The sequence below is a fragment of the Musca vetustissima genome, unplaced genomic scaffold, assembly GCF_032173495.1.
Source record: "Musca vetustissima isolate MV318-11 ecotype Yass unplaced genomic scaffold, APGP_CSIRO_Mvet_v1 utg80305, whole genome shotgun sequence".
In the NCBI taxonomy this organism is placed as follows: domain Eukaryota; kingdom Metazoa; phylum Arthropoda; class Insecta; order Diptera; family Muscidae; genus Musca; species Musca vetustissima.
Window position 1 is genome coordinate 1 of NW_026873932.1, and position 15,458 is coordinate 15,458.

Genomic DNA, 15,458 nt, shown 5'->3' on the forward strand with positions numbered 1-15,458 from the left:
GAATGATATATAGCGATTTTGTTGTGCCAATTATAGAGGCTTTAGTGCACCATTTACATAAAATCGTACGAAAATATATATGGGAGCTATATCTAAATCTGAACCGATTTTCACGAAACTTTGCACACATTATTCTAGACTTAATTCAGTCCGCTTTGCCAAAATCGAATGATTTTCAGGGGTTTGGTGCACCATTTACCTAAAATCGGGCGAAACTATATATGGGAACCGATTTTCACGAAACTTTGCACACATTATTCTAGACTTAATTCAGCCGCTTTGGCAAAATCGAATGATTTTCAGGGGTTTGGTGCACCATTTACCTAAAATCGGGCGAAACTATATATGGGAGCTATATCTAAATCTGAACCGATTTTCACGAAACATAGCATACATTATTCTTGACCTAATTCACTATTCTATACCAAATTTCGTGCAAATCGAAAGATATATAGGGACTATTTACATTAAATCGGACACAAATATATATATATATATATATATATATATATATATATATGTGGGAGCTATATCGAAATCTGAACCTATTTTCATGAAACTTAGCACAATCATTCTAGACTTAATTCAGTACGCTATGCCAAAATTCATGCAAATCGAATGATATATAGCGACTTTGGTGTACCAATTACCTAAAATCGGGCGAAACTATATATGGGAGCTATATCTAAATCTGAACCGATTTTCATGAAACTTAGCACACATTATTCTTGACCTAATTTAGTAGGCTATACCAAAAAATTTCTTGCAAATCGAAAGATATATAGGGACCATTTCATGCATAAATCGACTCAGAAAGTTATTTTATGCTTATTCTCAAAAGGAACCATGGGTCTATCTCGATTTCTTTTGCCTGTTACAAACATATGCACAAAGTCATAATACCCTGAAACACAGTTTGGTGAAGGGTATAAAGAGGACAAATGTATGTACAGTACTAATTTGTGTATACAGTCCAAATTATTTAAATCGCTTCGTGCTCAAATTTTACGAATTATGTCATCAGTAATGTGTACAGTACTAATTTTTGTATACAGTCCAAATTATTTAAATCGCTTCGTGCTCGAATTGTACGAACTCTGTCATCAGTATCATCTTTTTGATTCAGATACTTCCACCTTTATCATTTTCATAACAACAAATTGGGAATTGGCAACACCTACATAAAGGTGGTTTATGAACTTAGTAAACATCTGTGGTTTGTATATTTACTAACACTTTGCTATAATTGTCAATTCCAATTCTTTGCTATAATGGCCAATTCTGATCTAAAAAGGGGGCAATTTGTATGGGGGCTACTGTTTCCCCTGCCCCCATCAAAAAATTAAGTACCCTATGTTACCACAAATGTACTCAAAAATCGACTGTGAAAATTTCATGAAAATCCGTTCAGTAGTTTAGGAGTCTATAGCTAACACTGATCAATGAGATTTATATTTATAAACAAAAAACAACCTTACCTTTTTATTCAAAATATCACTACATATTGTAAAAAAAAATAATAAACAAACAAACTCCAAACTGAACTAATGTTTTTCAATGAGATTTATATTTATAAACAAAAAACAACCTTACCTTTTTATTCAAAATATCACTACATATGGAGTATGTAAAAAAAAAAAAATAATAAATCTCGAAATAATCAAACTATAATGATGGAACAAACAAACAAACAGAAATTGATTTTTATATATCCGCATGTTATTGAAGCCAAATGAATATTTAATTAATATTATTATTTTTGTATTTAATTTTTTTTAGTATTTTATTTATTTCATTTTAAAGATTAAATAATACAAAAACATGTCAATTTGTTTGTTGTTATACCCATTGTTTTTATACAAAATACAATTAACTACGCTATTTCACAACATGTTGTTAGACTACATTACAAATATTACATATGTATTGGTTGGTATTGGTTAATAAGATATATTATATATATTTATAGATATTTACATTACTTTTACATACTAAAGGTCATACCTTTACGGATTCACACATTTTTTTTCACGTTTACCAAAAAACCAAAATTAAAAAATAAAAAAATAATAAATCAAGCCTAGCAATATTTTTTATAATTTTTTTTTTGTTTTTTTTTATTATTTTTTTAAATCAACAAAAAATATTTATCCACATGATTAACTACTTTTCTTTCGCTTAAAAATACAATTTGTTGTAATAGCAATTATTATTTTAAAAAAATATATATAAACAATTTTTATATATGTATATGATTAGATAGTGCTGGAAGTAAGTGTGTTTGTTTTTTTTTTGCTTTCTTTTAATACCAAAGATCAGGGGACTAAGAAGTGATCACAATTTTTTTTTGGAGCTTGGCTGTTTCGTTTTTAGAGGGAAGAAAAAATTTAAAGGATTTCCAAAATGGTGTTCTGGAAGGGGAGGGGTAAATTTATAGGTGTCATCTAAGAGTTACAACATTTCTTTTAGCTTTTTTGTTTTGTTTTCTCGTTAAGGGTTCTATGGCACAAGCTTTTTAAATCCCGCACCTTCTTGACCAAGTTTGAGCTCTTCATAGATTGTTGGGTTCACTTCATTGCACTGGGTGTGTGAATCTACGCCATACAGACTTGAGGTTTTATTGGCTGCTCCATTACCACTACTATGCCCATCACCGGCACCAATCACAACTCCGCCGTTTGTCCCCACTCGGGTCGTCATGGTGGCAGGCGTTGTCGTATTTGTTGTTGTTGTCAAATTGGTTGAGGCGGCTGGTGCCCGACTAAAGTTACCATTGCCATTAGTATGCGTCAGGGCGGATGTTACAGTTGGTAACTAAGCGTGAGTATATTATTAAGTTGCAAGAAAAAAGGGAGGATTTTTGATTATTTTCGGTTTGCCATACACAGAAGGATTTTTCAGCACACATACACACAACCACATATGCACATACGTGTGTTCATTGAGTTAGGCATTTAGCGTGACAGGAAAAGAAAAATACAAAAAATAAAATAAATACAAATAAATATAAGTGAATTGTTTAAGAAAAAATTTATGACAAAAACACACAAAGAAGAATAAAAGAATGACAAGAAGTAAATAAGTAAGCAAACAGGCGAGCCACCATAAATTTATATTTGAAGCAGCACAATTGTTGTTGTTGTATCAGCAACAAACTAAGCTGCCATTGTCAAAATAATACGAACGCCCACAGAATCACCCAACCAAAAATAGTAAGAAATCCTTAAACAGTGGATCACAAAAGAGTGCTTCAATTTGGACATAATCTAATTGAATTTACTAATAAATGTCTAGACACATCACAACCTACAACAACAACAAAATGAGATTGAGTATTGCAAAATAATGACCTTAATATAGGTCATGTCAAGTTCAAGGCATCTTAATACATTATTTTGTTCATATTCAAGAATATAAATATTTTATGGTTATTGTTATTTGAAAAGAGCTTTGTTGTTGTATGAGTATGAATGAAATAATAAAATTTCAATTAGTTTTTAACCCATTTTATCTAAATAATTATATTAAAATTTATTCAATTTAGATGTTTTGCATTTAAAATGGGGTCATACGTTTTATGTGCTCGTTTCAACCAATTCCTACCAACAACTAAAAACCAGTATTTATTGTTGTGTCACCCAGTAATGAGTGAATAAATATCAAAGCATACTTTCAGGCGCATATTTTGCTTATGTGTAGTCAAATAATAAAATAATTTTAAAATATTAAAATAACTGTTACAAATGAACCATTATCATACGAATGCATCGATTTGGAGCCGTTTGCATCTTTCAGTATACACAGGATTCACAAATATTTCATCTTATGCAAAAAATGTATCAAATTGAAAACCATGTTCGAATGTTTTAATGTCTGTGTTGAAATTGCCGACAATTTTGTGGATTAGACCAAGAGCCTAGTAGATCTTTGGACTTTATTTAAGTGTACACAGTTAAAAAACAAATCGTTTACATGCAGTTAAAATTTTTAAACTACATTTTATAAGGAATGTAGCAAACTGAGTAGGACGATTGCCTCTATCTTAGAACTTCGTATATTTGCTTAAGTTGTGTGAACTGAAGTTGATTTTAAGACGCTACAGTTTTAGACTGATATTCTGATTCGATTGTTCGTCATATCAAGGTGTTTATATCCTTATTAGACTGAAGGCTATAGGATTTTCAAACTCAAAACACGACATTAACGTAACTATGCTAAAAAGTGGTCCCAAATATTACATTGCAGACAATTCGCTATATTATAATTTATTCAATACTGATAATTTGGGGCTTGTTGGTTTTCTAAACCAAATACCAGTAAGAAAAGTGGTAAAATCGGACGGGGCCAATTATATGATACCCTTCACCACTTTGAGCATGTTCAACAGATGCATCCTAACATATGTCGCATTTTTGAAGGACCATTGACAGGAACTTGGTTGAGTGCGTTTTTCAACTGAATTCGCTGAAATTTGGTACTTTGGTAGCAAATCTCTCCACTAAAAGTTATAAATATATGTCCACTTTTTCGGATAGCCCCCATATAAGGGTACCCCCAATTTTGCGGTATTTAAATCGCATTTTTCGACCGAATTTGCTGAAATTTGCTACTTTGAGTTCTTATTGGGTAGCAAATCTCCCTAATAAAAATTATAAATATATGTCAATTTTTCGGATAGCCCCCATATAAACGTAGCCCCAATTTTCGGTATTTTGAGGTTTTTCAAGCAAATTCAAATATGGTAACAAATCTCCATCCCAAAAATTAGTAATATGTGCACATTTTAGGGGTATTCCAAATATAACCCCCATTTTATATTAAAATAGTTATCAGTTCTGTTCCGCGTTTTGGGTTGGGTTCTAAGTCTTTGTTGTAATCATTCTACCTGAGGAGGATATCGAGATAAAAATTAGAACGTGAGGTTCGAGAATAAACTATATAAAACCTGTGGTGATGGTCTTATATAACTTCAACCTCTAAATTGCAGTATTTTGGGGATGTTCCGTCCTACAATGCATCGTCAATATCGGTCCACTTTTCGGTGTTTTTAGGAAAAATATCCATAACAATTTCTGAAATTATTATTTCAAGTATATCGGCAGGCATCTCCTTCATATAATGATAATTCCTAAAGGGAAGAATTGAGATACATAACAAAAATATTGGGTTCGAAATTTACATATATCGGTCATTAATTTGGCATAGCCCTCATATAATGATAACCTTAAATATTCGCTAATTCCAACACTATGTAATCAATATTGGTCCCCCTTTAGGCATAGCCTCATATAACTTTGCTATCTAAATTGCAGTAGTTTGAGGATTTTATACTCTATCATGCGTTATTAGTATCAGTCCACGCTTTAGGGTTTTCAGATTATAGGAAAAATCCCCATTAAAAAATGCTGAAATTTTTATTTGGTGTATATAATGGTTTACATAAATCCGTTTGTTGCATTATCGGTATAGGTCCTTTTTGGTATTTTTCCATTTAAAGTATCTGTCTACATATGGTGGAGGGTATCCAAAGTTCGGCCCGGCCGAACTTAATGCTTTGTTCACTTGTTTTGTTTTCAACCTCCCAAACTAAAGAAAATTTGTCATTTTTGGTAAGAATATTTCCTATCCAATGCTAAACCGCCAAATTGATCGGCCAATTGAATTATTGAGAAAAAATTTCGTAGGTAAATTTGGGTCGGCCGATTTGACATCAAGATCGTATATGTAAACTACAATCACGCTGATTCAGACTTGAATCATTCACTAGATAAGATAATATTTGAATTATAAAAGTGAAAGTCGTGATTGAATGTGAAGTAAAATGGATTTTTATGTGTCGATATCATCACGAATTTGGGAGCATTACTTCATCATGGCATACTTATGGAAGGTAGTCTAATTTAAGAAATAAATAATGACAATCCTTTTTAACACTAGATTGCCGACGGCAGTCATTTTGACCGTTTTTCAATTTCAAGTACAAAGAAAATTGTGTATATTATGACCCAGCTTTTTAAAAATTGGTGACTTTTTGTACCACATAGAACTACGTTTATTAATCATAGTAGCTGCTTCCTCCCCTCTTTCATTCCCGGTATTCACATGTGATATACCTATATTGCCTAAAAGCGGTCATTTTGACCTTTTGTGAAATATTAAATAATCAAACTACTTTTATTTTTGTATAAAGTAAATTTCTTATATGACCAGATCAGTACAACAACATCGAAGCCCGTTTGCTACTCTAGAAACACAAATGAACATACAAATCGGGAAAAATAAATTTTATATTTCCAGTCGATTTCACTCTTAGAGTAAAGACTTCCTCTTTTTCGAACATTTTGTCCGCGTTCTTATTTTTCAAAAGGGGAAACTCGATAGCCCTACAACCGAAAACAAATAATAACAACATTTTGTATGATTGTAAATAATGTGAAAAATATTAAAAAAATAGTTTAAAAAATTTCTTTACACAATAAAAATTCTTTCAAAATTCCCGTCTTTCTAGTGTTAATATGGAATTCATATATGGGCAATATTGCCAATTTTTTAACATAGCTGAAGCGGAGGTTCACCCCTTTATAACTCGGGAACTACTTAAGTATATGAACAAAAGTGAATAGTTTTGGGTTAATTGATCTGTCGTTGCAAACTGTTCATGATATTGACCTCCAAACTTTATTTTGGTGGAAGCTGTGTCTACTTTAATGTAAAAAAATGTGTAAAAACAGGTTGAGGCGAACCAGTTTTTTTATGTTCTCTATCGATTTGTGACTACGCCAGTCATTGCACGGTCTTCGTGTCAAAATAAAACTAGAAGCCAACAAAATGGGGACTACGCCCCTTATGTATAATTTTTCAAAATTTTCACTGCATCTACCTTTAAATGATGCTGACATTTTGAAGCTCGATTTTGAGTGTTTTTTTTAATTTTACTTCTAGCTTTAATACGCAAACAGGAAGTTATAAAAATCGATTATAAGATTATTGTAGTCGCGAATCTGCGTAATTTGATATGTATTTTGTGTATGTAGTATGCACAGCTTCAGAGTAATACTCATCCGAAGGTGCGAATTTTGTGCGATCAAATTTCTAAAAAACCTATTTTTCGGGCCAAATTTTTAGATCTGTCAACTGAATGATATGGGTACCCGCGATCATAAAGGTTTTTTACGTTTCGGATGATATAAAATCTTCTTGGTGAAAATCCATCTACTAGAACGGCGGGAACTGGCCTTCAAAAACACGAAATTTGGCAAAAAATGTTTTTGAAAATATCGCGGATTTATTTGCGTTTTCTGTGTTTCATTTCCGCTTCAATAAATGACCTCATGCGGATTTTGATCTTTCTCGAAAAGAGAACTTTAAAAACTTCAGCCGAAAGAGAGATGTACGCAATTTATCTCAAAAATAGATTTTGCTGGCACATCCATGGTTCTTAATGGACCACATTGAAATGGTATAGATCGATGTATTTTTTTAGGGTGCACACCGAAATCGGATGCGCGTTAATGGCATATGGTGTTTTCGGAAATTATTCGCGTTTTAAGATTTTTTGGGTACTTCGATGTAACGTGCGGCACATCTTAGCCGTCAAATGAAATTTCGCAAAATATGTATGGATTGGAAGATAAACTTCAGTACTTCCTGGAAACCGCATGCGCATCAAATGATTTTGAGAATTACGCGATTTAGACGCAATTTATCTCAAAAATAGTGTGAGCTGGCACATCCATGGTTCTTAATGGACCACATTGAAATCGGTATAGATCGATATATTTTTTTAGGGTGCACACCGAAATCGGATGCGCGTTAATGACATATGGAGTTTTCGGAAATTATTCGCGTTTTACGATTTTTTGGGTACTTCAATGTAACGTGTGGCACATCTTAGCCGTCAAATGAAATTTCGCAAAATATATATGGATTGGAAGATAAACTTCAGTACTTCCTGGAAACCGCATGCGCATCAAATGATTTTGAGAATTACGCGATTTACACGCAATTTAAAATGTATATTTCATAATATTTTTTTATTTTAAGATTTATTCCTATTTATAGAATTCTAAGATTTATCGGAAGGGTCTTGATAAAATCCGGAAGGCGTATACTTATACACAAAAAGTGATTATTATATATGTCAATTTTTCGGCGAAATTCGGGTAAAATAGCAGAATAACCCCAACATTTTTTTCTGAAATTTCTTGTATACAATTAAAAAAATAAATATGATGACATTATTTTTTCGAACCAAAAAAAAAATATTTTTCCTCAATATCTTGTTTTGTTGTCGCTGCGATTTAGAAACCGCTACATGGACTTGTGTGATTTTGATATCATTTGATTCATCATGGTGTTTAGATTATGTAGATATTTTCAAATTAATTTTTAGGTGTGTGTATGTCATTAACATAATGAAAATATTGATGTAATCTGCTATATTTTTTTATTTTTCTTATATTTCGCGAATATGTGCAACTTTATTGTGATTGTTATAATATATTCATATTCTTATTTTACGGAGGAAGATATATATCAACGTTTTTGGTCAATATAATAAACGGCGTAATTTTAAGATTTTTTTCTTATGCCCAAAATTAAAACCTCGATAACTTTTGCGCGCATCAACCAAAAATTTGATCGCGAACGGTTTCGGAGTCAGAACATTTTTCTCTATATGTATACCAAAAATCATTGCTATGCCACAAAAACAAAAAAGCGGATTTTTTGAAAATGGAATATTAAAAAATTGGCAATATTGCCCATATCTATTTCAAATAAAATGAAAAATAAATTCCATGAAATTTTACGAATATCTATTGGCATATTTTCAATAAATTAAACGAAATATATTTTCTAAAGCTGAGCATTGCTCTCAAGATTTAACCATGATTGTTTTAACTTATATTTATAAGTTTTAGAGGCAGGGAACTTCAAAATATTCATAACTATAAATAATTTAGCAATTTCTTGCCATTGTACACATGATATACGTATATTTCGAAGGAAGATATTTTCATTTAATATTTCAAAGCTGAATACTGTCAAAGCCAAATTTATGAATAAATTGGGAACATTTGACTGCATGAGACTACCTTGCATAATTATGCCATGTTGCTTCATATATTTAAATTAAAAGAAGTTTCCCTTGTTTACAATATCAACCACAATCTCATAGAAATTTCGAATTACAACTCACACAAATTCCCTCCACTTAACTCTACATTTAACCTACAATTTAACATATTTAGCCTTTTATGATCCACTGTTGGTTGAGCTTCTCTGTTTCATCTTTCCTTGGGACCTTTTGCAACTGATTTCACTCATTTTATGTTTGCTTTTGTTTTTCGACTTTAAAACACACAACACGTCGTACAACATAACACCAAAAAAACAACAAGTTACTTTGATACAATAAATCCAATTTTGTTGTTTAGCTTGGCTTTTATTTACTTTCCTTATTTTATTCATTCTTTCATGCATTTTGTGTGTGTGGTGTGTTAAGTATGGCTGCCTGTGTATGTGTGAAGGCAGTGTTTTTGTGGTAATTTTTGTAAGAAACATTTACTCATAACTCTTACCTGTACTTGTTCTAAACCTCGAGTGTATGTTGGATTCTCAAATGCCACTCCAGTGGCTGCCTTACCATTTGCTCGATGTCGTCTGTAGAAAATAATGGCGGCGGCTGCTAACAGCACCGCCAAAATGCTGGCAACGATGCCGCTTATCGTGCCCACAGCATTCGAGTATAATGTTGTCGCGGAGGTAACATGATGCTCGCCAAGTGTGAATTTTATCGGTTCCGTTAAAACACTGGCACCTGGAAAAGTGGGAAAAACAAAGAAAACAGGAAAATTAACGAACGAGTGTAGTGTGTGGCAGTGATATGAAATGGTGGGACCACAAAACGAAACATGGTAATAAAATATGGGCTACCAGAGTGTAGACATAATAAATATGTTGCCTAAAAGTAGGCAACATATTTTAAAGTTTATATAACCTAACGATTAAAAATTTAGTTTTTTCTTGATTAAAATTCTTGATTAAAATTCTATTTTCTTTCCAAACTGATCTAGAACTTTATATTGAAATTTAATTTAAAACTGGATCAATCAGTTTGCATATTTCATACAATTTCTAACAAACCCCACATTCACTTGTCTAAATAAATCTAAGTGGCAAGTGCCAGCCACTTAAGATGTTCACGTTTAAGGTCATGGTGAGCTGGCACATCCATGGTTCTTAATGGACCACATTGAAATCGGTATAGAAAGATATATTTTTTTAGGGTGCACACCGAAATCGGATGCGCGTTAATGACATATGGAGTTTTCGGAAATTATTCGCGTTTTACGATTTTTTGGGTACTTCAATGTAACGTGTGGCACATCTTAGCCGTCAAATGAAATTTCGCAAAATATATATGGATTGGAAGATAAACTTCAGTACTTCCTGGAAACCGTAACCTAACGATTAAAAATTTAGTTTTTTCTCTCATTGATTAAAATTTTATTTTCTTTCCAAACTGATCTAGAACTTTATATTGAAATTTAATTTAAAACTGGATCAATCAGTTTGCATATTTCATACAATTTCTAACAAACCCCACATTCACTTGTCTAAATAAATCTAAGTGGCAAGTGCCAGCCACTTAAGATGTTCACGTTTAAGGTCATGGTTACCCAAAATCCTTTCATTATTTCTCGTACATAAATTTTCCAATTTCGTGCACACCTTCAAAGCAAACAAACCCACACACATATACACATCACTCACTTATGCACTAGTGCATACTTCATTTCAACTTACCATAGATATTGCCAGCTTTCACAACCAACTCGTATAAGACATCCTTTTTGAGACCATCTATATTCACACTGGTTTCCTTGACGTCAATGCGTCTCACCTCACTGCCTATTAGTGGCGGAGCCGTGATATTACCACCAACACCTCCCATTGGCATGCTTGTTGCATTATTATTCAGCATTGTTGGCTCGAGAACCGCAGCGGCACCGCTAACACCAGCACCGCCATTTATTGTCTCGCTAGATGTCACATCGTTACCAATTATGGCCGCTTCATGGTAGAAAATGCGATAGCCATCTACAGCATTGGGATTTTTGGTTGGTGGATCCCATCTGTGGGAATAGACAATGATGGAAAAACAAAAATAACGAATGAATGCATGGAAAGAAAGTAACATCAAATGTTTGTCGTTGTTGTTGTAAAGATATACGCAAATGTACTAAAACTTGAATATATTATATACATACTCTATACACATATACGTGGGAAATATAGGTGTGTAGAGATAATTAAGGCTTAGGCTTATAAAGGCCTCAATAAAGTACGACAAAAAACCTCCTTGACCGAAAAAAAACTTAGCCATCAGCATGACATTTCCTCAATCTAGTATTGTAAATATTTACGTATAACTCCAAACTTCCGAGTAAATACAACAGCATGATTGGTATCAATTTAAAAGTCAAACAATTCTTTGGATATATTGTCAACTTCTCCAGGCTATATCCTTCAATATTAACCTATCATTAGCAAAAATAATAGGGTTCTTCTTGGCCAGAATCTGTCGTGACGATTGGTCCATAATTATCGCACGTATTGTGTTTACAAATTATAATGGGCAGATGGACATACAAGTCTAGATCGACTCAGCTAGTCGAGATATTACGATCGGTATACTAGGACTAGGTCTAGGACCAATATTTGGCGGCGTTACAAACTCTTGGGGCCATAAAAAACTATAATACTGTGATACGCTTAAACAACGGCGACACGCGTCGCTTAATGGCGGTTCGTAGGTTCTTCCCCTGGCTTATCTTTTCATTGCAAAACTTCGGTAATTAAGCTCGACTCGAAAGAAATAAAAGTGGCTTAAAAAAGGAGAGAAATAATAACATTGTACAACAACCCGAAGGTAGTATGAAAGAGTCCTGGCCCTAAAGGAAAGGATAGTCTATACTGCCTGCGTAAGGTTCTACTGATGGTATTATTGGTTTCTGTAATCATTCCGATATCTTGAAGAATATATTAATATTAACCTGAAGTAGAACCAATGAAGTTCCCAGACTCTTTTGTTGGGCGTTCATAGAGTGTAAACGGCTTCCTAGTAGATTTTTATAGGTCTATGTTTTTAAATATTTGCAAGAATTTTCTGATCGAAATTTTATCATTTTGGAGTTCCTCGTATAACAATTTTCAATATAGGTTCATACTTTTCAATATAGGTTCCCCTCCGCTATGGCTGTAAGTTTTCGCATAAATATATAGCGTAACTCCAATTTTATTGTGGTGGCGTGATACAGGGGATAGTGTACCACACTACAAAACAATGGCACCCAGGTTCGAATCCCAGAGAAAGAAACAAATTTTGAGAGAAATTGGCACCCATATTCGAATTGCAGATTTTCGAAGACGAAACAAAGGACGAACCCTATTGAAATTGGGAAAAATCGGTTCAGATTTAGATATAGCTCCCATATATATTTTCGTCCGATTTAAGGTAAATGGTGCACCAAAGACCCTATATATCTGACGATTTGCACGAAATTTGGCATAACGTACTGAATTGAGCCTAGAATTATGTCTGCCAAGTTTCGTGAAAATCGGTCGCGATTTAGATATAGCTCCCATATATAGTTTCGTCCGATTTCAGGTAAATGGTGCACCAAAGTCCCTATATATCCTTCGAGTTGCACGAAATTTGGCTTAAAGTACTGAATTGAGCCTAGAATGATGTCTGCCAAGTTTCGAGAAAATCGGTCCAGATTTAGATATAGCTCCCATATATAGTTTCGTCCGATTTCATGTAAATGGTGCACCAAAGTCCCTATATATCTTTCGATATGCACGAAAGTTAGTATAACGTACTGAATTGAGATGTCGGCCAAGTTTCGAGAAAATCGGTCCAGATTTAGATATAGCTCCCATATATAGTTTCGTCCGATTTCATTTAGATTACATAGTGTAGAAATTAGCGAACATATGTCAATTTCGAACCCAATATTTTTGTTTTGTGTCTCAATTTTGTTCCTTCAGGAGGTATAATTATATGGGGGAGATGCCTAAATGCTGGCCGATATATTTCATTAACGTCAGGTTCGAGTTTTTTATCACGATTTCCTTAGAAAGCGGAATGATTACAACCGATGACTAGATCGTCTTAGAATTCCATAATTTGTAGGGTAAAACTGACTATTTCAAGTAACGATTATCCGCTATACTATGGTAGAATATGCCTAGATGGGAAAACCGTTACACACGGAACTAATCAGCTAACAATTTTAATATAAAAAGGGCGTTATATAGGAATAACCCCAAAAAGGGGCGAATATTAATCACTTTTGGTAGGAAGAGTTTTTACCATATGCGACTACAAAATACAAAATTTCAGCGAATTCGGTTGAAAAACGCGCTCAAGAACACCAAAATACCGAAACTTGGGGGTGCCCTTATGTGGAGCCTTGCCAAAAAATGAACCTATGTTTATAATTTTTAGTGAAGAAATTTGGTACTCAATAATAACCCATTGTACCAAATTTCAGCGAATTCGTTTGAAAAATGCTCTCAAGAACCCCAAAATATCGAAAATTGGACGGTACCCTTATGTGGAGCCTTGCCGAAAAAATGAACCTATATTTATAATTATTAGTGGAGACATTTGGTAGCCAAAAAGTACCCAATGTACCAAATTTCAGCGAATTCGATTGAAAAACGCGATCAAAAACCCCAACATATCGAAAATTGGGCGGTACCCTTATATGGGGCTATCCGAAAAAATTGACCAATATTCATAATTTATTGTGGATAGATTTGGTACCTATAAATAACTCAAAATACTAACTTACAGCCAATTCCGTTGAAAAATACGATCAAAACCACCAAAATAACGGAAATTAGGAGGTACCGTTATATGGGGGCTACCAGAAAACGTAGACCTATATTTATAATTTTCTGTGGAGACATTTAGTACCCAATAAGAACCCAATGCACCAAATTTCAGCGAATTTGGTTCAAAAACGTGCTCAAGAACTCCAAAATACCGAAAATTGGGGTGTACCGTTATATGGGAGCTATGCCTAAACGTGGACCGACAAAAGACAACCCTATGCAAAATTTTAGCACCATATCTCAATTCGGAAGGACATGGCTAGATCGTCTTAGAATTTTACCTTGATCAAGAATATATATATATATATATATATATACTTAATAGGATCGGAAATGAATATTTCGATGAGTTACAAACGGAATGACAAAATTAATATACCCTCCATACTATGGTGGAGGGTGTAAAAAACTTCCAAGAAAACTGAAGTAGGACAACACTGATACTATTCACTGCTCTACTACAGCTGTCATTGTTTTTTTTTTTTTCTTCTTTAATAACCCTTACATAAACGTACTGTTTAATTTTGTTTGACGATTTTTTGGATGGATTTTCAGGCTAAGTGACTGTGTTTGGCTTTTCAGGTTCTTGGAATGCGAAAAAATAGGAGTAGTATAGTCGGACTGAACTGACTATATAATAACCTTCACCACTTTGGGTATATTCTAAATATGTATCCTAACAGACGTCGTCTATTTCTAAATCTGAACCGAATTTTACGAACCTTGTCTGAGATTAATTTATATTAACTTCAGTAAATTGTACAAAATTGTATGCCAATCGGACAAACATTCGGTCTTTAAAAAAATCGGAAGAAAATATATATGAACCGATTTCACATACGGCAATCTATACTTAATTGGGTACGCTGTGCAAAATGTCTCAATCGGGCAAATATTGTGACTTGGGTGAACTTTTGGGGTGCTACATGTAAATCTGAACCGATTTTCTCCAAGTAGATTAGAAGAACAAGACTGTCCAACTTTTCATCTCAGTCGTATTAGATATTCATAATTCGACTCAGATAATGATTCTGTGAAAATTCTCAAAATGAACCATGGGTCTATACCCCGTACCACAGTGTGGTGAAGGGTATCAAATCCTAGAAATACTGGCAACATCTGTGCAAAGTTTCATACCCTTTATCTTAATTATTGCGATCTCTATCGTGATTTCAACAGACGAATATGGCTAAATCGACATAGAATTTTGGAATATATACTGTATGGGGTCTTCGATGGTTATTTCGAGGTGGTGTAGGGTACAAAAAAGGAACGAGGGCCACTAAAACATTAGTTTTTAACGCGTTAACATAATCTTCTGGAGATGAAAATCGTTGATCAACACCTCGTAGTTCGAGCCATTGTATAAGCTTGTCCTGTTACTCTTTTTATTGTCTTTCAAATTTCTCCGCAGACTTCAACAAAACAAATTAGAATTGACCACATACTTTGCTTAAGAGGAATAGTCGTCAATTCTACCGAAGTAGCAGGCGACCATTTGCTTCGAAGTGTTTCTTCCAGGAATAACTCACGGTACAATACTATCTGGT

General features: G+C 33.6%; 1 protein-coding gene across 1 annotated transcript; it reads right to left on the reverse strand.

Moving 5' to 3' along the window:
• Positions 1-2,499: 2,499 nt before the first annotated feature.
• LOC133329121 (uncharacterized) lies at positions 2,500-11,138 on the reverse strand (the record flags this gene model as incomplete). Its single annotated transcript, XM_061537619.1, has 3 exons — positions 2,500-2,814; positions 9,582-9,820; positions 10,810-11,138. Coding segments are annotated over 3 exons (883 nt in total), but the record flags the coding sequence as incomplete, so codon positions are not given.
• Between the last annotated feature and the right edge of the window lie 4,320 nt (positions 11,139-15,458).